This window comes from Euleptes europaea, chromosome 19 (assembly GCF_029931775.1).
Source record: "Euleptes europaea isolate rEulEur1 chromosome 19, rEulEur1.hap1, whole genome shotgun sequence".
In the NCBI taxonomy this organism is placed as follows: Eukaryota; Metazoa; Chordata; class Lepidosauria; order Squamata; family Sphaerodactylidae; genus Euleptes; species Euleptes europaea.
The window spans coordinates 19,781,885-19,809,644 of NC_079330.1; the positions used below are offsets into that span (position 1 = coordinate 19,781,885).

General features: G+C 44.5%; 1 protein-coding gene across 1 annotated transcript in view; it reads right to left on the bottom strand.

The window, feature by feature from the left end:
• The window catches only part of LRWD1 (leucine rich repeats and WD repeat domain containing 1), a 40,537-nt gene that overhangs the window by 2,534 nt on the left and 10,243 nt on the right, over positions 1–27,760 (bottom strand). The window contains exons 5-13 of the mRNA XM_056864958.1: positions 23,964–24,116; positions 12,972–13,142; positions 11,041–11,412; positions 6,903–7,029; positions 4,555–4,664; positions 3,520–3,727; positions 2,497–2,569; positions 2,267–2,410; positions 784–881 (exon numbers count right to left, since the gene is read on the bottom strand). Of these exons, the coding sequence (XP_056720936.1) occupies positions 784–881; positions 2,267–2,410; positions 2,497–2,569; positions 3,520–3,727; positions 4,555–4,664; positions 6,903–7,029; positions 11,041–11,412; positions 12,972–13,142; positions 23,964–24,116 (1,456 nt within the window). The remainder of the gene's footprint in view (positions 1–783; positions 882–2,266; positions 2,411–2,496; positions 2,570–3,519; positions 3,728–4,554; positions 4,665–6,902; positions 7,030–11,040; positions 11,413–12,971; positions 13,143–23,963; positions 24,117–27,760) is intronic.

Sequence of the window (27,760 nt, forward strand, 5' to 3'; positions counted from 1 at the left end):
GAAAAAAAGTACTGAAATCCAGAGGCTGGGAAAAGAGCTGAATTAAGCCCCAGAAGCCCTTGACTGGAGTCCTACTTCTGCCAAATCCTTGGGTAAGTTCTCACTCTGTTGATAAAATGGGACTAGGGCCTACCTCACAGGGCAGTGGTGAGAACATATACAATAAAGATGATAAAGCAGCCTGCAAATTAAAAGTGCTATCTAGGGGTCCACATCTTCAGCAATGCCATGCAGAAGACCGAATTTAGTACCCAATCAATCATTTTTAATCTGCCTGGAGTGTGGTTTCCGTATTGTCTAGGATTAAAAGGGCCAGAAATACAGATTCACCTTGCCAAATCTAAGCAAAAAAATCAGGCTAAAGCGGATTTAGAAATTTGGATATAGGAAGCTGCCCTATACCACAGGCTACTGGTCCATCTAACTCAGCGCTGTTGTCTTTTAAAAATGCAATTAAAATGTTTCTTTTAAAAACCAAATTTCTAGGTTTTCATGGTTGCAAAAGTTAGGCTTGAGAGTGAAAAGGCACTGCTTGATGAAGTCTTAAGTTATGTAATGGCCTATGGCTAAACAAATACTATACTATACTGATGAAGTCTTAGAAATGAGGGTGAACTGCAGATTTCCAGTAGGGGGAAGGGGGTTCCCTGGCAGAAATTGTTGCTAATTCTAAATCCACTGCAAGCCCGGATGTAATTTTGTTTAGCTATTGGAATTCTAGGTTTCAAGATAATGATGACACGTGCAAAAAATTAAACACTTATTTGGATGCAGATTCCCTACCCACAATGTCTTCATTCAAAAAGGCCAGGCCATCCACCCGGTGGGAAGAGGTCTCGTTCCCCTCATCATCTGGGAACTGAAATTCCACTTCATGAGGTCTGAAACATTGGAAGAGCACAGTCACAGGGGAGAAAAGGAAACAAACAAACCCTCCTATTGGGGGATCATCACTCAAGCAACTGACTGTCCGGATTTTTATCCATCTCAGCTTTCATGGGTTTTAAATAAAATGAAATAGAAAAAGACTATCGGGGGAGGAAGAAAACCGGAGAGAAGCAATAACATTGTTCAAAGTACCACACTGGCAGTTTGGCCGAGTACAGGAAATCTTGATCTGAAAATCAGCCCTAAAAATTCAATAGGAGGCCTGTATGGAAGTAACTTTCCTTTATCCCTTAGAAGCTCCTTGATCCGTTGGTCTTGAGCAGCATATATGTAATGTTTGAGGGATATAAGGACTGAAACAAATCTTGCCACTGACAATGTAGCCTTGGGATCCCTGTCACTTAGTAAAAAAAGGCATTATGTCAGACACAGAGGCATTAGATTTATATGTTAAAAGGAGAGAGATATAATGTGATCGAAGTTCCTCATAAAAGCAGCATTCCAAGAGGGCATGAGCTAATGAATCAATAGAGCCAGAAGAGCAAGGACAGGTCCTGTCTGGGTATGGTATATTCAAAATTCTGCCCTGCATAACCAATATAGAAGTAACAGGTGTATGGCTCTAAGACTGAATGTTGCTTGGCGCAGAGCGATTGAGTGTTCGACCTTGATTGGTGGGGGAGGTTTTTTTAAGGCATTAACCTCCTCCTGGAGTCAGCTGTTCTTTTTTTCTTCTGACAACTCTCACTAGTGAGTAGGATAGTTTTATGTGCTTGTTATGGACCGTGAGCGTTTTCTTCATGTTCCTTAAAATAAACTTCATTTTACAAAATGAGAGGAACTGCGTTTGTTGTGAGTGCAACTTTCCCAGGGATAAAGCGAAGGCCGGAGAGCTATGGCTTTGGCAAAGAAAAGCTCTCGACCTTATTATTAAATGAACCACACCTTGCCCATTGGGAGTCTGAAAGGGCTGTCATCAGCATTCCGGACCTGGGCGAGAGGCTGCCGGTCGACACATGGCCTTAGGTCATTTGCTCAGCCCAATTTATCCTCACAACAACCCTGTGAGGTAGCCTGGGAAAAACTGGGAGGAAGGCTGTTTGCTTTTTAACCCATGAAAAGTGCTGCAGAAGTTATACAATCAATCAGTTGACCTTTATTGGCATATACTCAGAAACACAATGTAAGCAGTACACAAAATTCACTATCCGTACATTTTTGATTTAAATATGGTTTAGACTTTAGTCCTAATATCGACAACTTCCATCAAAAATTCCGCCACCTTTGAAGTGACGTCAGGAAGGCAGAAATTATATAATATATACATGAATCGTTTACAGTGCTCCCCCCACTTTCTTGAAAAGGAAATGCAACTCACCTGTTTTTCTGTTGCTTCTCATCCACCCTAATATCCCAGGCAAAGCAGCCCTGCTCGCAGCCAGCCACCAAGTACCGGTCCGGGCAAGAGGGCACCAGGGCAATCCGCAACGGTGTCGCCACTGTCTCCAGCACCATCAGCTGCCTGGCAAGTGAAACACGTCTTAGTTCCCGCTTCTCGTTAGCGGTTCATCTCTCTGTAGCCCTGAAAAGCAGCTTTTATATCGTTACCTTTCTTTGAAATTGTAGTCGCAGTCTGGCACTCCAATGTCCCACACACATATTTTCTTGTCATAGGAGGCAGCTGGGGGGGGGGGGAGAGAACATAACAGCCTGGTGAGACAGTCAGAAAACATAAAGGTGGCCTTCTCAGGCACAGGCACTCTTCCCTTCCTTGAAGAAGAAGAGTTGGTTTTTAAATGCTGAGTTTCTCTACCACTTAAGGAAGAATCAAACCGGCTTACAATCACCTTCCCTTCCCCTCCCTGCAACAGACACCCTGTGAGGTAGGTGGAGCTGAGAGAGTTCTGAGAGAGCTGTGACTAGCCCAAGGTCACCCAGCTGGCTTCATGTATGAGAGTGGGGAAACCAACCTGGTTCGCCAGATTACCCTCCGCCGCTCCTGTGGAGGAGAGGGGAATCAAACCTGGTTCTCCAGATCAGAGTCCACCGCTCCAAACCACTACTCTTAACCACTACACCATGCTGGTGTGGTGAACACATATTCAGGCAAACATCTGCAAAATTCATCATGTGAATAATTTAATGGGCCTCAGGTGAATTTACAGGGTTTGACAGTTATGGCTACAAAATCCTGGATTCAGAACTGCAGCAATCCAGCAAGCAGAAGCAGAAGAAGAAGAGCTGATTTTTATATGCCAACTTTCTCTACAAGTTAAGGCAGACTCAAACAGGCTTACAATCCCTTCCCTTCCCCTCCCCACAACAGACACCCTGTGAGGTAGGTGGGGCTAAGAGAGTTCTGAGAGAGCTGTGACTAGCCCAAGGTCCCCCAGCTGGCTTCATGCGTAGCAGTGGGAAAACCAACCCAGTTCATCAGATTAGCATCTGCCACTCATGTGGAGGAGTCGGGAATCAAACCCGGTTCTCCAGATTAGAGTCCACCGCTCCAAACCACCACTCTTAACCACTACACCATGCCAGTCTTACCCACACAATAGGCAAAGGCAGCTGTGCCCTGCTTCTGAGAGGCAAGCTGAGGGCTGCCTGAATGACCCAGAAAAGGAGACTTACTGAAGAGATGTGTTTCGTTGATCGGACTGAAGCAGGCAGTAGCGATGGGCTTCTTGTGGGCCTTTATTTCTCCATAGCAATAGTCGGCAGCCACGTGGATCAGCTTCACGATGCCTCGTCTCCCGGCGGCAGCCAGGACGTTGTGCTTTTTTTTGCGCCCATCGCTGGTCACCATTGTGAGGGTTGTCCATGTGACAGTGAAAAACTCCTGTTGGCGACAGCGGAGGGGAAAGAAGCGCCAGGTCAGAAGCCAGGCTGTTAATGGAAACAAACTGCACAGGCCTTGGTTCCAGAGAAATGCAAGCCTTGGATTAAAACATCCAAACAGACCGAACATCCTATATTGGGTACAAATTGGTTCAAAGCTGCTTTATAAGCGAGAGAAAAGCACAGTGTGGCTTCTATGAATAAATAAAATACTTGGTTTCCGACAGCAGAGCCAAATGAAGCATGGCCATGAAGGACCTGGAAAAGGGCAACCAAAATGATCAAGGGGTTGAGGCTCCTTCTCTGTGGTGAAAGCCAAAGTGTTGGGGACTTGCAGTTTAGAGAATAGGTTAATTACTAAGAACATCACAGAAGATGACAAAACTATGCATGAGGTGGAGAAAGTGGATAGATAGAACTTCTCCCTCTCCCATAATACCAGAGCTTGGAGTCACTCAACGAAGATAAGGGGCAGTAGTTTCAGAAGAGATGAAAAGAAGCATTTCTTCTCAAAATGCATAATGAACTTTTGGAACACTACCACAGGATGTAGTAATGGCTAGTAACTTAAATGAAAATGCATAGACGGTTTCTGCTGAAAGATTCCAAAACCCAAATTCTGGGCATGGACAGCTAGGAGGAAAAGGGATCGTCTCGCACATTTCATTATAACAGCACAATTTCCCGCTGCACAATTCAGAATGCTCTGCAGCACAGAATTCTACATTGTGCGCAGCATAAGACATCACAACCGCTCCTCGGCCAACGAAAGCAACTGATGCTCGTACTTGGCACATACATGACATGGGGGGGTTCGTCCTTTCCTACCTCTCCAGCCACTTTGTACTTTTTCAAAACGATACCAGTCTCACAGTCGACCAGACAAACAGAGTCCCCGCCACAGGTTGCTGCTGTCCTAGACGAGCTCACCACGGGATCTGAAAATGAAAGAAGTAGTGGCTTTCACTTCATCCCGTTTCAGTACCTGGAGATATGGGAGAATGAGTGTGTGTCTCTCACCACCACCACCATCTGTATAATGTTTTTAAGAAGAAGAGTTGGTTTTTATATGCCGACTTTCTCTACCACTTAAGGGAGAATCAAACCAGCTTACAATCACCTTCCATTCCCCTCCCCACAACAGACACCCTGTGAGGTACGTGGGGCTGAGAGAGCTCTAAGAGACTAACCCAAGGCCATCCAGCTGGCTTCATGTGTAGGAGTGGGGAAACCAACCTGGTTCACCAGATTAGCGTCCGCCGCTCATGTGGAGGAGTGGGGAATCGAACCTGGTTCTCCAGATTAGAGTCCACTGCTCCAAACCGCTGCTCTTACCACTATACCACGCTGTCTCTCTATACCATCTTTCTCTGATTTGTTCTCGCTGACAAGCAATCACATTTAATCCCACCAAACGAAGGAATTGAAGCAGTTGGTAACTAGGCTTTGTCCACCAGGACACAGAGCCTCTTGTATTTACAGCTTCTTTACACGTTGACTGGAAACTTATTGCAGAAAATGCAAGATGTATTAAACACCTGAGCACAAGATTTTAGATGTTCGTCATAACCTGAAGCAACTGTTTATGCCCTGAACACAAAACGCTCCACGAGAGCTCCATATTTATTGATGTCAAGAGTCCTTTGCAGTATGCTTTCTTCCAACTGTCTACACAACAAATTAAACCTTAAGAGTTGACAGTTAGGTAGAATTTTTATCAGGAATTTTTATCAGGAATTATCAGGAATTTTTTATCAGGAAAAAGTCACTTGCCTATATGATGTGGTGAATACGTTCTTTGAACAGTATTTGGTGGCTAGGAGTGAATTTGCTCCATCCTTACAGAAAGCCCTTGTATTCCGTGACTCACTTTGACCCAGCACAAACGACATCCCGCTATGAAACTGACAGTTATTTTATGATGTGCAAACTGGACTTCAAGAAACCACAAGACTAGATCTATCCAATCAATGAAATGGTGGCATCCCAGAAGGATGGGGTTTCCTGGAAGGATCGTGGAGACGAGTCACACGGAACCATAGCAGACAGCGAGGGAAGATCCCACAAAGTAAGACGGGTTGCTGCCCAGTGGCAAAAGTCTGGTCAGAAATGCCCGTGGCAGGACAAGGCTGGCTAATCCATGCCGCCGCTGCACAGACTGAGGACATCCCATTAAGGCTGGGGGCTCATTGGGGCTCAGGACCGAGGAGAGCCAATTCTGGGGATGGGCACTTAAGCTGATGGTGCAGAGGAGTTGGGAGGCAGCCCAGGATTGAAGTGAGCACGTGCTAGTGGAAAGCGGGCTGTGGGAACCGGGAGGAGCGACATGAACATGCTGGGCATGTCAGGAATCAATTGTACAACTTGGAAACTTCAATAAAGGATGAGAAGTTCTTGGGAAGACTACATCTCTTTATTGGGATGGAGGCCAGGTGTCCCTGTCCAGCCTGCTGTGGGCCTTGGTGCTGCCAGTGTTATGCCTACCTGCCCCTGCCCAAAAGCCCTTAACAGAGATATTCATCGGCTCCCTCCAATTCTTCCTTAAATTCTGAGCTCATTCAGGAGAACCATCTGGTCTAGAGACCACCGTGGTCACTGCACTGAGCCCTTGGGTTACAATAGGCAGAGGTTCCCAAACCGTGCTCCATGGAGCACCTGGTGCTCCGCAAAACATCTAGTGCACCTTGAAAGGATTGGAAAGAAAAATACTACTGTCATTTGGTTTAGCATATAGGTGCTGGGTGAAAATTAGTGCTCCGTGATGAATTTCTCTCCTGAAGTGTTCCATGACTCAAAAAGTTTGGCAGCAGCTGGGCTATACCATGGAATTAGTCAACGAGTAAACATATTAGCATTGGGATGGATATAGACAAATGCTTTCACTCAATCTCACCCAGTTCCAGCCCCATCCCAAATGGGAGTTATCTATAAAGGTACCACGATCCCCAGCACAGTCTTTGTGGTCAAAGGGGACTCCTTCCTTCCTTCCTTTCCACCAGTAGAAAAGCTGGCTTGACCCAACCCAGTGGCTGTTAAAGAATCAGACAGCAGGCGTGTGAGTCGTGAGAGATGCCTATGCATCCCCACCTCTTATGATGTAAATGTGAAAGACTAGCAAAGTAAAACATCTTTCTTGCACGCGCTGGCGTTTTGACATCTGTGTCAACCACACTCACCTTTTCTTGTCCCACAGTCCAGTGGCGGCTCAAAGACACAGGCCCACAGCTGGGTTTTGAAGTCGTCTCTGTTGTTGCCTTTACTGTGACACTGCAGAAAATGCACGGGCTCCAGGGTGATTGTCTCCTGCAAAGAAGGCGGGCTGTTTTGAACGTAAATCCCGGAGCCAGTGGCAGAAACATACATGTCCCATTATACAAAGGAGAGATCTTACAAGAAACTCAGAAGAGCCCTGCCGAGATCAAACCAAAGGTCCAGCTAGTCCACCGCCCTGTTTCCCCACAGTGGAGAGAGAACCAGGTGCCCACTGGAGGCCTCCAAGCGAGACACAGAGGCCAAGGCTCCAGCTGGTTATTGCCACCGATCAGCAATATTCTCAGCTGTGCTGCCTAAGAAACATGATGGTTTCACTGAACCCTCAGGGCTAATAGCCAGTGATGATCTTTCCTCCATTAATTTATCTAATGCCCCTTGGTTTAAGAAGACACCCTGGGAGGAGAGATTCTGCCCTTGCAAATCAGGGGACTTAGAAACTGTTGAGCATGCCCTCCTAAACTGCAGTTTTTATACATTACCCCGTTCCAAGTTTATTGAGCCCCTCTTATCGAGAATGGGACCTGACAGGGCAGGAGAAAGAATTGAGATGCTCCTACAAGGGGATAATCCTTCAATCACCAGGTTGCGAAATTTTGCATGGCAGCAATGAAAATTCGACGCCATAGAACAGCCTCTTAGCCCAATTGACAGATGTGTCCCGGCTGTAATTTTCTTTTTAAGTGTTATAAGACTCGGACTGTAATTCTTTGTTTGTAAGAATTTATTAGCCCATGTTTTCTGTTTTATCTGGCTAAGGGCAGTAAATAAATTATCTATCTATCTATCTATCTATCTATCTATCTATCTATCTATCTAGCTAGCTAGCTAGCTAGCTAGCAAGCTAGCTTTCCAAGGGGCATTAGATAGCTAGCTCTTTCAAACCTAACATCCATCTTCTGGCAGTGAATTCTACCATCATGCACTGTGTGGCAATGTACTTTCTTTGTGCGCTAAGTTTTAGAACTGTAATAGAGGGACAAAAAAATTCTCTCTGCTTATTCCACAACAAGCATAATTTTATCATGGCCAGCTTTTCCCTCTAAACAAAAAGGACACTTTTTCCTTGCTTTGTTGGCAAACACTTTACCCTTGCTTTGTTGGGAAAGACCTTTAGCTGCTCTTTGCTGCATCTAATGTCCCCCAAACCCCCATTGCTTCTGAAAAGAAAAGAAAAGCTTTGTTTAGGCCAAGGTTCAAATCCCTGGCAAAGCTCTTTGAGTGGTCCTTGGACAAGTTGCTCTCTCATAGCCTAACTTAATCACAGAGTTGATGTGAGACAAAAGGGAGGCAGGTATCGCATCCCTTGCTCTAAGCCCATGGGACAGGGCAGATTTACTTCATTTATACCCCACTTTTTCCCCAATGCAGACTCTAAGTGGCTTACAACATTCTCCCCTTTTCCTCACAACCACCATGTGAGGTAGGCCAGGCTGCGTTTGTGTGACCGCCCAAAAGTCACCCAGCAGGCTTCAACAGCAGAGTAAGGTTTCAAATCTGGGTCTTCCAGATCCTAGTCTGATGCTCTAACCCCTACACCACACTGTCAGAGGGCCTGACCTGGATCTCAGTAGATCTCAGAAGCTAAGCAGGGTCGGCCCTGGTTAGTACTTGGATGGGAGACCACCAAGGAAGTCCAGGGTTGCTAGGCAGAGGCAGGCAACGGCAAACCACCTCTGTTCATCTCTTGCCTTGAAAACCGCATAAGGGGTTGCCACAAATCAGCTGTGATTTGATGTCATCTTATCTTCTCTGATGGTCTAGAGGTTAGGATTCAGTGCTCTCACCACCTCGGCCCGGGGTTCAATTCCCAGTGAGGGAAGTTGCGTTTGCCCTAACCTGGATGGCCCAGGTTAGCCGGATCTCATTAAATCTTGGAAGCTAAGCAGGGTTGCCCCTTGTTAGTACTTGGATGGGAGACCATCATGGAAGTACAGGGTCACGACACAGAGGCAGACAATGGCAAATCACTTCTGTACGATCACATAAGGGTTCACATAAGTTGGCTGCAACTTGATGGCACTTCACACACACAACATTCCCCATCTTTTCCTCCGCCTCTGTTGGCATGAATCAACTGCAGGTTGATTCATTCCTGCAAGCCTACAACTGGTGATGTCTACGGTGGTCCTGCCACCCTCTGCTAAGACATACACTTGTGTTCAAACATGCTTAGATGGTAAATCACACATTAGATGGTTGTAAGTAAATAAAAGGTATTTTCACAACATTAAGAAGAAGAGTTGGTTTTTATATGCTGACTTTCTCTACCACTTAAGGGAGACTCATACCGGCTTCCAATCACCTTCCCTCCCCCTCCCCACAACAGACACCCTGTGAGGTAGGTGGAGCTGAGAGAGCTCTTAATAGAACTGTAACTTGCCCAAGGTCACCCAGCTGGCTGCGTGTGCAGGAGTGGGGAAACAAATCCAGTTCACCAGATTAGCCTCTGCCACTCGTGTGGAGGAGTGGGGAATCAAACCCGGTTCTCCAGATCACAGTCCACCGCTCCAAACCGCCGCTCTTAACCACTTCTCCACGCTGGTTCTAGAATTAATTTAGAATATCAAGTAATTTCTAGTAGGACATACATGAATCTAAGAACAGTTCTCTGCGCATATGAAACCAGCACTTCATGGACAAGTTAGGCTAGAATTCCTTGCCCAGATGCTAGTTTTCTATAGGCAGGGATTTTTTTTTTAATGGAGTGGCTTTCAGTCATGTGAGCACACTGTGAAGTGAGAAAGGCCAGACACAAGCTCATCACTAGGGAGAACCGGGCCTCAGAGAATAAATGTATCTGGAAGCAGACTGAAATACATGATTTGATCACTTTCAACCAACGTTTTAGTGAACATCCTGGATGTCCTACTTCATAGAATCATTGAGTTAGAAGGGACCACCAGGGTCATCAAGTCCAACCCCCTGCACAATGCAGGAAATTCACAACTACTTCCCCCCACATACTCACACCCAGTGACCAGCAGATGGCCAAGATACCCTCCCTCTCATCATCTGCCTAAGGTCACAGAATCAGCATTGCTGACAGATAGCCATCTATCCTCTTCTTAAAAACCTCCAGGGAAGGAGAGCCCACCACCTCCCGAAGAAGCCTGTTCCACTGAGGAACCGCTCTGTTAGAAAATTCTTCCTAATGTCTAGATGGAAACTCTTCTGATTTAATTTTAACCTATTGGTTCTGGTCTGACCTTCTGGGGCAACAGAAAACAACTCAGCACCATCCTCTCTATGACAGGCTCACATACCCAGCTCCTTCAACCTTTCCTTATAGGACTTGGTCTCCAGACCCCTCATCATCGTTGTTGCCCTCCTTTGGACATGTTCCAGCTTGTCTACATCCTTCTTAAATTGTGGTGCCCAAGACTGAACACAGTACTCTAGGTGAGGTCTAACCAGAGCGGAGTAAAGCGATACCATCACTTCGCGTGATCTGGACACTATACTTCTGTTGATGCAGCCTAAGACAGCATTTGCCTTTTTAGCTACCAAGTAATTGGTGATTGATAAAATTGACTTGTTTCAAAACAGCAGAAGCAAATTATTTGACCTGGGATCTGATGACCATGATGTAAGGGTTCTTAATATCTACCCCCCTCCCCAAATCAGGATTTTGACAGCAGACAATAGATGACATATTCCCAGTTGTCATTTTTTCTCCATGCACCGTCGGCACTGCCCTCATTGTTTTCTGGCAACTGCTTGCTTTTTTGCAAGCCAATGAAAACACTTGTGTAAAAAAAGTGAACTCCAGCAACTCTCTAGTCTATAGGTTCTCAACAAGGGGGGAATTCCCCCTGGGGGGGAAATTTTAGGGTTCCGGGGGGGAACTGGGACCACTAGTGTGATGTCCTGTAGATTATGTACAATCTGTCAAATTGTAGTTTATTATTTTTTTTAGTTAGACTATCTTGGGAAGGGGGGAATTATATTCTGAACAATGGTGAAAGGGGGGATGGTGCAAAAAAGGTCGAGAACCACTGCTCTAGTCCAAGCAAGCCCTCCAGCAGAAGGCTATCCATGTACCTCGCCTTCCAAGTCCTTGTCTGGGGTGCTACAACCATCTTTTTCATCCTCTTCCTCCTCCTCGTCCTCCTCCTCCTCCTCTTCTTCTTCCTTGTGCTCCTCCTTCTTCTGGCTGGACCTTTTATGGCTACGTGCTTTCGGAAGCCGCCCACCGTTCCGATGAGCCCCTTCGGAATCCAGGGCGGGCTGGGATTGCTCGGTCTGCGGGCGAGACGCTCTCTGCTCCTCGGGACTGCGCTCGTCCTGCAGGCGGCTGGTCTTCTTGGGGCTGGGAGACGGTTCCTCCTTAGAGCTGCTCTGGGAACGGGATCTTTTGCGTGCAGCTCTTCCTTTGGAACGAGCCCCTTTCCTCTTGCTGGGGGTTACTGTGCCCTAGGAAGGAAAATATCAGGGAACATCCAATGGCCATTGGTACAATGGGATGCACGCTTTATAACTTGAGCTCATTGATTCTTGCGACACAGGGAAAAGATTCACTGTCATTAGAGTAATACCAGTTTTACAACTTGCCCAACTGGCCATATTCCTCTAGCAAGCCCTACGGTGTCACCAAAGCACAGTCCCATCAGGAACTTTCCCCTGTCGGAGTTACGAGCGTTCTGCATGTGGTATCCCACAGCTGAGTCCCATAGATTGGGAGTGGAGTACTAAAGGAGCATGCTGTCTGAAAAGAGTGGCATCCCACACCCAAAGGTCACACACATTCCCACCACCCCCGGGGTCAGCGCCCAGTCGATTAGCTGCATATTAAGTGACCACAGGTAAAGTATCATCAAATGTTCCCTGAAACCAAAAATGCCTCTGTGAGGTAGCTGCTTCCTTTGATTTTCCTCTTTTGTCAAGTTTTAGCAGACAGGAATGAAGGTTGCAAAGCCCTCCCTGGTGGCGACCTGCTAGAACTGCAGGCAACTGCAGACGGAGAATTGGCCTGCAGTGCTGATTTACCACTGGACTAATTTTTCTTACCTTGCTTTTAATTTAATTTTTTGCTTTTAATTGGGTTGGCCCTGGGGGATCCAGGAAAACAGCCAATGAGAACTGTTTGTAACAATTCACTGTAGTTTTCAAAAACTTCATTTCGTTGTTTCACAATAACAGTTTATTTGCTTTTTTAATTAGCGAATATACAAAATCTGTTGATGCTTGATTTGTTTTTTGTTCGAATAACGTTAATGCTTCAAGAACACTTGAGGAACATGTCAGCAGTCAGTCGAATGGTCAATCCTCCCTCCAAACACACACACCTTTACACCATTCCCATCACCAGTAACAATGCCAAAAATTTTGCAAGGCCTCGCCTGAACTAGGATTTGCTTTCTAAATAAAGAAAGGAGATCAAGGAGAAGTGCTTGAAAATCAAGAATGGAAAAGCATCTGTACATTTGCATCAGGTCAGATTTCTGAGTCTCAACACCTCTAGTCTGATTTGGGTTGTGGGGGGGAAAGAAGCCATTAACTGATTTTATCTTATTTATTTACTTAATCTATACCCTGCTTTTCTCCCAAATGGGGACCAAAGTGGCTTACATTTTTCTCCTTCATTTGATTCTCACAACAACCCTGTAAGGTAGGTTAGGCTGACAGTGTGTGACTGGGCCAAGGTCACCCAGAAAGTTTCTGTGGCAGAGTGGGGGTCTGAATCTGGGTCGCTCAGATCTTAGTCCCAACGTGCTAACCGTTACACCATGCTGGCTTCTGAAACTGGCCTCTACTGGGCTATAACACCAATCTGTTCTGCCCTGTACTATTTTGAATGAGGGGTGCACTTCAGCAGAAGCCTTCTCTGGCTATGCTAGGAACTGAACCCAGCCACTCTGTAAGCAAAACTATGGTTTCTCCCCAAGAAACTGAATTTCACCAAGAAAAGCCTGAATAAAGTAAAACCCACTGAGAAGAGGAAAGGTACAGTGGTACATTTACATAGTCCTGACCTTAGAAGCAGCTTTATTTTCAGCCACACTTTCTGCAATTTTGCCTTCTTCTTCTTCCTCCTCCTCCTCTTTCTCCTCCTCCTCCTCCTCTGTTTTTATTCCTGCTTCAGGAGCAGGGTTGTCTTCTTGATTTATCAGCGATGTCAAGAATTCCTCGGCAATCATTTCCACCTAATGGAAGAATAGGGGAATGGTTATGTTTTAATGAAAAACACAGAGGCAGGAAGGAAACAATGCACATTTTTTGTCATCTAACAGAGGTTTCTCCCCCTTCTTCTGTTTTTTTTATGACCGTTCAAGCCTGGAGTTGGGGGTTAAACAGTGAAGTAGCCAAGTTTGCAGATGACACCAAATGACAACTGTCCTATGGGGAGCGGCCAAGATGCTTAGGGCTGTTTAGCTTGGAAAGAAGGCGGTGTCAGACTTCAGTACCTCGTTGCATTTCAGCAATAGTAAACTTCACTCCAGATGTTGCAGAGAGTTTAAAGTTTTATTAAGAAAGCAAACGGGTTCAGTAGGTCTATACAAACTTAAGTTCAGAATACAGATGGGGGAAATACTGGTTGTCTTTATAGGGGACATACAATAGGATTGATTATGGTAATGTCAGAACACAAAAAGCTAAGGTGCAGTGGAGCGGTCTTGGAAGGGAAGGATACAAATTTACAATAAGGAGGTGTTTGCTGGCAATTACCCATTCGACACATACTTGTGAAATTGACTAGCAAACGATCTCCCGGCTCTCAGGCATTGTTCCACGGTGCCAAACGATTCACAGCGGAACTCTATTGAAACGCAGAGCGGGTGAAACAAAGAGCATGGGGAGGGGACGCCACACGGAGCCTGCTTATCCGGGGCTCGACTGGACGCCCTCGCTGACAGGCGGCTAAGGGGAGACATGATAGAGGTCTATAAAATTATGCATGGTTTGGAGAGAGTGGACAGGGAGAAGTTTTTTTCCCTCTCCCATAATACTAGAACACGGGGTCATCTGCTAAAGCTGGAGGGTGAAAGATTGAAAACAGATAAAAGGAAGTATTGTTTCACACAACGCATAGTTAAATTGTGGAACTCCCTGCCCCAGGATGTGGTGATGGCTGCCAGCTTGGAGGGCTTTATGAGGGAAGTGGACATATTCATGGAGGAAAGGGGTATGCATGGCTATTAGTTAGAATGGATACCAGTCATGCTGCATACCTATTCTCTCTAGTATCAGAGGAGCATGCCTATTATTTTGGGTGCGGGGGAACACAGGCAGGATGGTGCTGCTGCAGTCATCTTGTTTGTGGCTTCCTACAGGTACCTGGTTGGCCACTGTGTGAACAGACTGCTGGACTTGATGGGCTTTGGTCTGATCCAGCAGGGCCTTTCTTATGTTCTTAAGTCCTATGTGGTCTGGGGCCAGCGGGTTTGAAGGGCTGCCTACTCCTTTATGAACGACTTACCTGATTTCTGAGATCGTCTGAAGACCCGTTCTGGCAGACACCTAGTTCACGTGGCCCTGTTGACCCCAAGAAGCCCAAAGCCCCCCAAGTCAGGCTTGATTCAGGGCAACCACTGACCAAAGGGGGCTTTTGTTCAAGGGCCCAACTCGGAGCAATGTTTCTGCTGGAACGGGCCGACTGAAAGAACGGTGGAGACAGACCAATCCTTGCCATCCTTCCACAGAATGTTTAACCCCAAAATCCTGATAACAGAAAGGTAAACAGCTCTGAATGTCAAGAAACCGTTTGCTCAAAGAAGGGCCTTCTCAAAATGGATTGCGGGGAGGGGGGTGTTTACAAAAGACCCCAGTGGCACAAAGTACAGCAAAATGATGAAGCGGCACAAGCGACTGGACTTTTAAATTCCAGTTTAGGGGATTTTTCAAGGAGCACCATAAAATAAGGACTGTGGGACTGGCAATCGGACGTATTATGACCTTCTCCCGGGCAGAAGAGGCATTCAGAATGGTTATTGTTTTGACCCATTTTTAAGCCCTGTTGGTGGCATTTTTTAAAATAAAGCCCTCTGTAGAATAAATCTACTCAGTAGAACCATCAAAAACTGTCAATATTTTACCTCGGTCAGGAGAGTAAGAAGAACTAGAAATACTAGCGTCCTCTCCACGGTGGCAAAGAGAGAACTGAGGGAGGAGTGCACCTTTTGTCCAAGAACCTTCTAGAACCTTCCAGAAGCCAGCTAAATCTCCAATCCCTATGAGGAAAGGCTGAGGGACATGGGAATATTTAGTCTGGAGAAGAGGAGGTTGAAGGGCTGTCACTTAAGAGTAGGGCAGGGAGCTGTCCTGTTGGCATCAGAGGATATGACTCACAATAATGGGTATAAATTACAGGTGGAAAGGTACTGACTGGACATTGGGGAATTTTTTTTTTTTTACAGTGAGACTTGTTCAGCAGTGGAATCAGCTACCTGGGGAGGTGGTGAGCAGATGGAGGAGCAGAGGGTTCTTGGAATCTCCAAGATGTATTATGACCAAGAAGTAACTAGGAAAGTTACTCTACACACCTACAGTGTCATCCTGAGTAATGCCCTTCTAAGCCTACATGTGCACTGTCTTTGAGCCACACTGGTTGCTGGGGACAGCCAGGGAATTTCCCCCCAAAAATGGGGATGTCGGGAAGTCATTCCAACCCATACATCCCATGTCTTTCCTTTAGTTTGGCTGCCCAACACATCTGCATGCAGAACATACATTACTCACTTTAATAACAGGCTCCAGAGAGGTAGGTGCATTCAGCTTCTTCCAAGGCCAGTGATTCTCTGTGTAGCTCTTCATTGACAATGCAAATGCAGAGGTATTCACAGAGGCCAAGGAGCACTCACACGGCTATTTTGCTCACACTTCCCTTGCTTCAGGCCCCATGGCCCCCATTTCCTCTCTTGCCACCATAGGACTTTTTAAAAAATCGGTAATTCCAGACCGTTGTAGCACAATTACATCACAACAATCTATTATCACAATCTACTAGTCCCTGTGAACTCTAAGCTTTCATTTTAAAAATGCAATTGCCGATTTTTAGAAAAGCCCCCCAACATCCTCTGGGGGTGATAGTACGGATATTGGCTGTGGGGGAGGGGCACAGCACAAAGGCAATGAAAACGGTACCATTGTGGATTGGTGGGACTGTAAAAAAATACACACCTTCCTATTCACGGGGCATGCAGACACTTGGTGATCTTTTCCAAAAAGGTTCTGTGAAATCATGTTTGGGAAAGATTCCATCAAAGTAGGGGAAACCCCAGACAGGAGATGACATGAGGATGCTCCCAAAAAAACCTGCTACAGTTTGGATGCCAAGACAGAGCAAAACAACCATGTGGAAGCAACCTTAGCCTCTGCTGCAGCCAACAGAACAGAGACTCTTGTACTGCCTTAAATGCTAACAAATTGATTTCACAAGCTAGAGACTGTTGCACCAGATGCAGGCAGCTACAAACAGCTCAGGGAAGCTATTATAGAGAGGCCGGAAGTCCTGTTTCCTACATAACATTGCAGAGCACAGACATAAACAAGAAACGGTCCCCACAAAATTAAGCAGTTCCACTCTGATTGGGTACAGAAACCACTTTCATCTGTGGATTAATGGGGAAAGTTGGATGAACCTGAATAGTGCACGTAACCCTGAGAGGAAACTCCTTTCTGTAATGAACTAACCACCCCAAATCCCCAGTGAATCCAAATCTATAACCAATCTGCATATGAATTCCAACTCAGTAGCTTCTGGCTGAAGCTTCTCTTGGAAATTTTTCCTGCTGAAGTCCTGCAACTTTTAAGACTCCCATTTAATGCCCAAGATTTCAAAATGTTCCTCTGCTAGTGTCCAAGTATTTCAGTTTTTAATGTCTGATCCATGCCCGTTTAGTTTCTCTTGATGGAGGGCTAGTACTGGAGTTTGTTGCAAAGGCTGATCCCTGGGTTTGAATCGCCAGTGGATACTCCATTGTTGCAAATCAATATTTGCTTTGGGTTGGGAGCTGTTCCTAACAAATGAGCAGCCCCTCCCCCAGCCAGTGAGTTGGCTGGATTGCAGGTTAGAGATCCCTGAAGAAGAGAAAGAGTTGGTTTTCATATGCCAATTTTCTCTACCTTTAAAGGAGAATCAAACCGGCTTACAATCTCCTTCCCTTCCTCTCCCCACAACAGGCACCTTGTGAGGTAGTTGAGGCTGACAGAACTCGAAGAGAACTGTGACTGGCCCAAGGTTACCCAGAAGGCTTCATGTGTAGGAGTGGGGAAATCAACCCAATTCACCAGATTAGAGTCCGCTGCTCATGTGGAGGAGTGGGGAATCAAACTCAGTTCAACAGATTAAACTCCACCGCTCTTAACCACTACACCACGCTGATGTGCTAAAGAGGCTTTAGCTGTGTAGACACAGGGGGAAACCAATGTCCGCCCCACCTCCCAAACACAAACACACCAATTTGCCCTTTTGCTGTCTGGATAGGTATATCTCCACCAAAGGAACTTCAAATGGAGAAGCCACCTAGAATTAATTGATAGGTTTCATAGCATTGGCCAGGAGCTCCACAGCTCGGAAAATGTTCCCAGGCTGTACAGGAGTTAAACTACTTAACTATGTAATCTGTGTTACCACCAACTGCTGGTGGGTTGTGAGCTGAGAACTGTGTTTAATCTGAATACAAATCAGCTCCAGCGTAAAAATTTCAGACAAACCACCATTTACAATTCTTTTCTCCCTTCTCTCTGCGTATTAAAAAATTCCTACTCACGGAGGTTCATTTTACTGCATCTGAAACAGTGGGTTCAGACCCACAATATTATTCAGATTTATTTATTAATACGGCAAATGCCATTAAAATTCATATCAGTTACAGAATTAAAACTGGAGAATGTACAGTAACTAAAACTCTAGGGTATACAATTCATAGACAGTTTGTATAATTTAAACAAACCTCGAATTAATAAAACATTCTCCATTTTAAGTTAAATTACCAAGCCCCAGCTTTGTCGGGCGGATCTTATATATTGCGGCACAGAATTTCGCTACTTGCTTCGCCTTCTGGTTTGACCCAATTTATTCAGCTATTTATTTAAAAACATATGCTACAACACATTTGTTAATTGTAAGGTACCACAGGATTCTCTGCTCTTTTTTTTGGCAAGAGAAGCAGTAATGGACATCGGGCCTATTTAAACGTGATGCTGGGGTGTGGGGAGAGAACTTGCATATGTTTGGCGGTCTCAATTTATGCATTAATTGGTCTGTACAAACTGGTCTCTCCTTAACTGATCTGCCCAAATCAGCCGCATAGCCTGCATAGCAGCAGAGTTTGGACGACTGCAAAACCAGGCTACTGTTACTGTAACTTCAAGACCCTGGAACAACTTTTAATGGCTCAACGTGTCTGCTACAGAAGCAACATACTTATTTACTTCATTTATACCCCATCTTTCTTTCTAACGGGGGACCCAAAGTGGCTTATGTCATTCTCCTCTCTTCTGTTTCATCCTCACTACAACCCTGTGAGGTAGGTTATGATAGGAGTGTATGACTGGCCCAAGGTCACCCACTAAACTTCCATGGCAGATTAGGGATCTGAGCCTAGGCAATCTCAGCTCTTAATCTGACAGTCTAACCACTGGCTCTCCTTCTCTCCTCTTATACCTTGACACAAACCTCTTTTCCCATATTCCACATGTACATTTTCAAGGAAGTCAAATATATTTAACTTCAGGGTACGAAGGGACAACTGATAAAATCATACACACACACACACCAAAATTCTTCCAAAAAATGCACAGGTCACTGGTCTCCAGGAAGTGACCTCTAGGCTTCAAGGTTTTCCAGGGCAATTCTTGCAAAACGGAAATGGCAAAGCACTTTGCAGGAAGTTATCCAGAAGAGAGCCAAATGTCAACAAAAGGTGGAAATACTCAATGCAGGAAAACAAAAGAGTGTCAGAATCCAGGGTAAAATAGAGCTGCTTTGTCAGGAGATGCAGTATTTTGAATCTCTTGTGACTACATATTCAGGCAGCCACACATCATACCTGTGCAACTTTGAAGGAACTTGCGACACAAGCAGAGGCCCAAACTAGTTCTTGATGGGATTTCCCTACCCAACTGAAAAACATCCAATACTCTTAGCAGCTAAGAAATCATAGAATACAGGAGCAGCACTCCTGGATGAGACCAAGATAATCATGTGTTGTATTTACTTTCTTCTACTGAATTACATTTTTATTATTGTTATAACTTGTCATTGTTATTACTTTATTTAACATTGTCTTCTTTTTAGGGTTTTGTAACCACTTTGAGAGATATAAATATTTTAAGTATGGACACAGAAATGTTTCCAAGGGAAACACAATTCCAAAGAGCCAAAAACAAAAGCCACATAATACCTTTTATTAGGATCAACAAAAATGACACGAGACAGTGTGCAAGTTTTTGGGTTCTTTGAACTTCTCATCAAGACTGGGTGTTACAAGAAAAAAAAGAGGCAGTGAGAAAGCAGATGTCTCAAGCTATGACTGTTAACACCACGCCAGAGCATCCTCTGTAAAAGCAGGCGTGCAGATTTTGAATGGTGCTGGGGTCAGATTGTACCCCTGGCATTCTGGGAATAGCAAGTAACAATGGAGTCCTCCCAATGGAAATACAAAAAGCAGCAGTTGTTCAAGAGTCTTTCTCACACCAGGCGATATACACTGATCCCTCAAAAGGCTGAGAGCAGAGGAAGAATGGGTAGAGAGAAAGAAAGAGGAGACTCACCGTGGCTTTTTTTCTCAGCCCTCTCCCTCTTTGATTTCCAAACAATGAAAACCAGTAGGAAGGCTAAAGCAGTAGGAAGGCTAAAGCTTTTGATATTGCAGGAGGCTCAAATTCTGTCCCAGATTCCTTGCACAGCATTGCTGGATCAGTTTCCCTGCTCTTAGAAGTTAAACGGAGTTTTACACTCCCTGATTCACAAACTCCAAGCTCTTCTGGAGAAACTTTGATACATTCTAGCTGCCTCTTTTTCCCTTGCAGGAAGGAATTCAGCAAGCGAGGAGGAAGGGTCAGATTGCCTGCCTTTTCGTATGTTAATTTTGAGAGCCTAGAGATAAACAGCCCTAAGGAAATCCCATTGGTTGCCAGTTAATCACTGTGGGGTGGGGATGCCAGCTCTGAGTGGTGAAATACCGGAGATTCTGGGCGTGGAGCCTGAGGAGGGCAGGGTTTGGGGAGTCATTTTCTCCAGGGGAACTGATCTCTATCGCCTGGAGACCAATTATAATAGCGGGAGATCTTCAGGCCTCACCTGGAAGTTGGCAACCTTACTGTGGGGACAGGTGTTCCAACTATTGCAATGGCCATCTGATTTTCCAGACGATACAACGAAGTTAAGTAACACTGATAACATGCAATGGATGCCTTATATCAGCCCACAGCCACATTAACCACCAAGAACTCTTTTTTTCAACTGCCTTATTTCTCCTTTCCAAGGTAAATTAAGTTTGTGGTGTGGCACGGGTGCCAGAGAACAAACAATAGAGACAGGAGAACATCTTGCCTCAGATTAAACACTGTTGATAAATGTGCAGAAGCTTTCAAGTAACACAAGCCTGTTAATCATGCAGCATGCCTGTCCAAGAAAGACAGCAAACCTCTGTAGGTATGGGGGCTGCATCATTCCGTACAGCACCTAGCGTGGGGCTACCACTGCATGTACTAGGGCAGTTACCCAGTTATTAACCATGTGAGTTTAGGTATTTAATTGCACAAAGCTGCACACAAATTTTATTTATTTAATTACTTCATTTATACCTTGCCTTTCTCCTCAATCGGGGACCCAAAAGGGGTTTCATCATTCTCCTCTCCTCCATTTTATGCTCACAAACAGCTCTGCAAGGTAGGTTACGCTGAGTGTGTATGACTGGCCCAAGGTAACCCAGCAAGCTTCCATGGCAGAGCAGGGATCTGAACCTCAGTCTCTCAGATCTTAATCTTGAGGGGCCGTGGCTCAGAGGTAGAGCATCTGCTTGGCATGGAGAAGGTCCCAGGTTCAATCCCCGGCATCTCCAGTTAAAGGGACTAGGCAAGTAGGTGATGTGAAAGACTTCTACCTGAGACCCTGGAGAGCTGCTGCCGATCTGAGTAGACAATACTGACTTTGATGGACCAAGGGTCAGATTCAGTATAAGGCAGCTTCATATGTTCCATATGTTCCAATCCCTGGCATCTCCAGTTAAAGGGACTCTGCCTGAGACCCTGGAGAGCAGCTGCCAGTCTGAGTAGATAATACTGACTTTGATGGACCAAGGATCTGATTCAGTATAAGGCAGCTTCATGTGTACTCTAAACACTACGCCAAACCACAAGCAAAAAGCATCCTATTGGTTTTTGGTGATGTGCACATATGCACAAGAGGCAGCATCTTAGAAGAGAGAACACCTCTTCTAAGATAGGACCTGTCATCAATGAATTGAAAAATCTACTACCCGATTAACTCAGGGGCATCTTTGGAGCTGATCAAAAACATTTTTAGTACACACAAACAAATTAATCCTTTTGCAGTCCTAATCTAAAAGTCAAACTGTAGAAGAGGTATTTCTTTTTTGAAGTCTCCATTTTATTTCGAACTTGTTCACAGAAACATCCATTAATACAAATAACACACAATACAAACTATATCAAGGATATCATGCTTATAAAATATGTTAAAATATAACATTCTGATTTCTTTTCAGAGGCAGAAGAAAAGTGTAAGTCAGTTTTACTAAGGTGCTTTGCCAAGGGAGAGGAAACAGGTTACAAAGGTTATAATACGGTATTAATTAGATGTTATATGACTGATAAATTTAGATATTTTATTCTATTTTATTTAAAATTCAGTATTTTATAAATAATTTTGTACTGTCGAAAAGCCTATGAGTTATATAGATACACTTGTGAATAAATACAACGGTAAAGACAATAGATAAAATAATTCTTTTTTATATTTTACATATGAATTTGAAGTCCTGCGTCAAGATTAATAAAAATTACTGCGATTTCTCAAGAAACAGTTTGTGTGTGTTTTACTCTCTCTGGTCTCAAATGATGCTGTTATTTTATCAGCTATTAAGTGATCCCATACTCTTTCATCTCTTATTTTAATTTATGAGAATTGCTTACTTTTCCACTGTGCTGCATTTTGCATTTTTGCAGCTATTGAAGACAGGAGATAAATTCTCACTCACTGAATAGGACTTGATATTTTTTTCTGGAAAGTCAGAAGAATTATTTTAGGGTCATTTGATACTTTTTAACCAATGAGGCAGTCCAATGTGCTGGGATCTCTACTCGATTACCTCTGGACATTAGCGGAGGACCATCAAATACAGAAGAAATTATCCTCTATTTCACAATTCTCCCAGCACAAACTTGGATTGGTAGGTGAACACCACTGGAGTTGATGGTGAGGTGCCATCAGACAATCGCTTTGAACAAGCTTGCTTTAGTATTAATCCATTGTGAATTTAAAGGATACAATTGCCATATCTTTTTCTACAGCCCATTCCTAATGGGGGGGTAGATCCGTGGTGGCTGGGAGTGGTGCAGCTGCACCACCTCCACAGAAGCATCCCGGCCACCGAAAACAAAATAAAAGGAAATTAAAATATAAAAAGGGAAAATGCCCCCATTGAAAATATGCCACAGCTCCAGCGGGTGTTCCCGGGTTCAAAGGGGTTAGAAATATGCCTGAAGACAGCTCCGTCCCCAGGAACGACCCTCCATGCAGCTTTCTGGCACCGGCATGTTTGCCCCCTCGCCGGCGTAGGTGCCACTTTATTCCGTGATAAAGTGGCACCTACGCCGGCGTGGGGTCACACTGGTGCCTAAAGAGCTTCAGCCCCCCCTTCAGGATTGCAGCCCTAGCTGTTCACCTAAATCCTGTCCCCAAGCCTTCATGCAATTTGGTTTTTCTTTCCAATAGTAAGTGATGTAAGGCAGAGATGGCTTCTTGGAAGTGGGTGGTTCTATTTAACATTAGATTTTTCAAAGGCAGTTATCTCCTCTCATAATTGTTTCTGGAGAACTTAAGGACAGACGTAGGGAAGACGTAGGGACAGACCTTGCAAATAAATGTATCAGCGCCCATATGAATCCTTCAATTTAGTTAAAATGTCAGCTTTTGACAATACTTTCCTATCATGTTTGACCTCAAAAAATCAATAAAATTATGTTTAGGCCAATGTGAAAACATACTGGGTCTGAGTATTAACCCTAAAATGAGGGTGATTTATAAAAGTGGAAACTAATAAGGCTAATCCGTGCTTTCTCCAATGCTCCCACGCTTGGCTTATGCTAAAACTAGAGAATGCATGGCTTTTTTTTTTTTAGTTCTACTACCCTTTGTTTTGGCAATGCTTACCTTTAAAGTAAAAGCTCCCAATCCTGTGCAGTGTCATGTTTTTATCTATCAAGTTCAACTGGCTTACGAGCACAACCATCTGCATACGATCACACTGCCAGAATGTTTCTGATTGCAGGTAAAATCTATATGCATTATTCAGGCTACAGTCTGCTAAAGAGAAATTCTCCTGCCATTTTAACAGCCAGAAGGATTGGCCAGCTCAACTGCGACATCAATAATTTTACATAAGAGCCCCAACAGGAAGCAGTATCGATAATCACAATATGAAGCTGGCTGGAAAACGTTGAGAGAAGATGGCGGGGGGTTTCTGGCTTCCACATTCAGTTCACAAGCCAAACCATCAAGCAACTCCTGGTTTAAAGGCTGATCATACTAATACTAACCACAATAACGCTGGCTTATGCAAAATTCCATGTCACTAAGCCGCAATTGGGCTGCCTCCCCTCTTCCCCCAATGAATTTTGTATATTTCTCTGCTCGATGAAGATCTACTGTGACTCACCTTCGAGAGGGAAAGAAATTGAAATCAAATAAACGGAGACTCTGTGCCAGGTGTTTCGGTCCTGCATGTATCAGACCCAACACTCAAAGGGCCCCCGAAGGTGAACGGGGCTGAACTTACCCGCCATTGGGTAAAGTCGCTGAGCGAGCTGGGTCCATACGCAACGTGGGCTTGCGCTGACTTCACAAATTTTTTTCGGATCGATTTCAGCTGCTCAGGAGACAAAGTCTTAGGGAGCTGGTTACGGAAGTTTTTCCCCCAGTGAGCGGTGACCTGGACAAAGAGAAAACCATATAGAACTCATCTGAAAAATAATATACAGGAGGATCTGCTCTGCTGACTTCACAATGCATATACTATGCTGAAAACACCAGATACAAAAAAGGAAGAGACAGACACCAGTTTCTTCACATTAAAGCAAGCAGGCTATGGGGCCCAGGAACTAGGACGGGTCTGATCGTGGAAACTTATCCATGGGTGAACAGGGGTGTTCAAAAGACCAGTTCACTGTGCTCAAATCTCCAACAGGAGTTCTACTGCCTTACAATATGTTAATGGATTTTTGTAACTGAATTTGAATTAACTTGAAAAATAAAAATTTATAAATTTAAATTAAAAAAAAAAAGAGTTCTCCTCCCTTGGTCAATCCTCAAATTCCTTCCTCCTGCCCTGGATCTGCAGGGGTTGTCTATCGCCTTCCCACTTTGTCTCCATCCCTCAAACTTGACTTTATGTCCTTTGCCATACTGTCCCTTATACTGTTAATAGCATAAATAAAAGGTGTGTGTGTGGGGCAGTGAGCAAATTAGTGAAGAAATCTTCATTCATCAATTAAATCAGCCAATTTGATTGAAACTGCATATCAGTAAGAATAGTTCTGAAGCAAAAGGCATACTTCGTTTCTAGACTGCATACGTGTTATAGCACTGGTTTAGAAGAGGCATTCCTCCTATGTTATGTTGTCCCGTGGCAGTTATGTTGCCCCGTGGTGCAGAGTGGTAAAGCTGAACTACTGCAGTCCAAGCTCTGCTCACGACCTGAGTTCGATCCCAACGGAAGTTGGTTTCAGGTAGCCGGCTCAAGGTTGACTCAGCCTTCCAGCCTTTCAAGGTCGGTAAAATGAGTACCGCTTGCTGGGGGTAAAGGGAAGATGACTGGGGAAGGCACTGGCAAACCACCCCGTAAACAAAAGTCTGCCTAGAAAACGTCGGGATGTGACGTCACCCCATGGGTCAGGAATGACCCGGTGCTTGCACAGGGGACCTTTACCTTATGTTACAGAAAAAACCTTTACCCTCGTGAGATCTTCAATGTGAATATTGTTATAATGCACTATTTGTCTTTGCAATACACATTATCTTTTTAGAACACACCGTGACATCAGGTAATAAGTGATGCCGACTTTTATGTTCAGAACTATTACCACATTTCTATTCACTCAAATACTACTGATGAATCATTCTCCCCTTCCCAATTACAACTTCATCTAGATGTCTCTCCCACCCTTATATTGTTTTGTGTGTGTGTGTGTGTGTGTGTGTGTGTGTGTGTGTGTGTGTGAGAGAGAGAGAGAGAGAGAGAGAGAGAGAGACAGACACACACACACACACACACACACACACACACACACACACACACCTAGTCCACTGTGATCAGTGTTAAGTAAGAACATAAGAAAGGCCCTGCTGGATCAGACCAAGGCCCATCAAGTCCAGCAGTCTGTTCACACCAGGTGCCTCTAGGAAGCCACAAACAAGACGACTGCAGCAGCACCATCCTACCTGTGTTCCACCACACCCAAAATAATAGGCATGCTCCTCTGATACTAGAGAGAATAGGTATGCAGCATGACTAGAATCCATTCTAACTAATAGCCATGCATACCCCTTTCCTCCATGAATATGTCCACTCCCTCTTAAAGCCCTCCAAGCTGGCAGCCATCACCACATCCTGGGGCAGGGAGTTCCACAATTTAACTATGCCTTGTGTGAAAAAATATTTCCTTTTATCTGTTTTGAATCTCTCACCCTCCAGCTTTGGCAGATGACCCCGTGTTCTAGTATTATGGGAGAGAGATAAAAATTTCTCCCTGTCCACCCTCTCCAAACCATGCATAATTTTATAGACCTCTATCATGTCTCCCCTTAGCCGCCTTCTTTCCAAGGTAAACAGCCCTAAGTGTCCTAACCGCTCCCCCTAGGACAGTTGCTCTAGTCCCCTAATCATTTTGGTTGCTCTTTTCTGCACCTTCTCAAGCTCTGTAATATCATTTTTTAGGTGCGGTGACCAGAACTGTACACAGTTTTCCAAGTGTGGTCTCACCATAGCTTTGTACAAGGGCAATATGATATCAGCAGTTTTATTCTCTATTCCTCGTCTAATTATGGCCAGCATGGAATTTGCCTTTTTTCCAGCAGCAGCACACTTGGTTGACATCTTCATTGAGCTATCCACTACCACCCCAAGATCCCTTTCTTGGTCTGTCGCTGCCAGCACTGATCCCATCAGTGTATATGTGAAGTTGGGATTTTTTGCCCCAATATGCATCACTTTACACTTACTCACATTGAATCTCATTTGCCATTTTAATGCCCATTCTTCCAGTATGCAGAGATCCTTCTGGAGCTCTTCACAGTCCGATTTTGTTTTAACCTCCCTAAATAATTTGGTGTCATCTGCAAACTTGGCTACTTGGTAGGTCAGTTATTTGTTTTGTTGTACTGCCCAGTGGCTTGCATCTAGGTACGGACACTGCTCTCAGATTCAGAATCTTTTTTGCACATAATCATACCGTTCTTGCGATAAGTGATACAATACATATGCTGTGCCTAACAGAAGTAGGAATATTCTCCCCTGTAAAGTCAAGTCTGGAGGGAAGGCACGATGGTACAGCCCAATCTCGTCAGATCTCATCAGATAAGCAGGGTCAGTCCTGGTTAGTATTTGGATGGGAGACCACCAAGGAATGCCAGGGTTGCTCTGGAAAGGAAGGCACTGGCAAACTACCTCTGTTAGTCTTTTGCCTTGAAAACTCCATAAGTCAGCTGCGATTTGACAGCACTTTACACACACAAGGTTATGTCTATAAGTCAGTGATGCTCTTGGTCTCCTCCTAGGTGTCCAGGTTGAGGCAGCAGCAAAGGGCATGTTTTATCAGGTTTGGATGATTCACCAACTCTGCCATTATTATTTTTTTGTAATAGAAGGATGTTCCCTCTGTGATGCATGCCCAAGTAACCTTGCTTTTGGACTATAGTACTGTAATTCAGTCAACAGAGAGCTAGCCTTGAGGGCCATTTGGATACTACAATAAGCCACAATGCGGCAGAACCAGATTGATTTCTGGTGTTAACTGCAGGGAGCATACCATATTTAAATGTGTTCCACTGGTTATCAATATATTTCTGGGCTAAATTTAAAGTGTCAGTGCTTTACTGTAAATATCTTTGTGTCTGGGATAATTGATGGAGTACCTTCTCCCAGATGTTCCTTTCTGTTCACTGAGATAAGCCACTGATGTAACATTGGTGGCCTCAAATTGGTGGTCCCCAAATTGCAAAACCATATTCCTGCCATGATTTGCAGGATCCAGGGCACAGGGCCTTTAAAGATTTTTAAAACCCATCTGTTCACTCCGGGTTTTTTCCTGATTAGGGTATTATGGTTGTCTTACAATTCCGCTGACCAGTTTCAGGCTTGTCGCTCATTAAATCCTGCTTAAGTGATATTAGTGATATATTAGTTGAAGTTCCTCCCTTTGAGAGCATGGTTGGATATCAAAACAGGCACTTCCAAAATAAGTAAGAAAATATTTCATCATATAAAAACAGGCACGCGAAATGGCCGTAATGGGAAAGCGATTGAGATGTTTGGGAACCAGTTTCTCTAGTTGTAAAACATAGAATAGAGTAATTCAG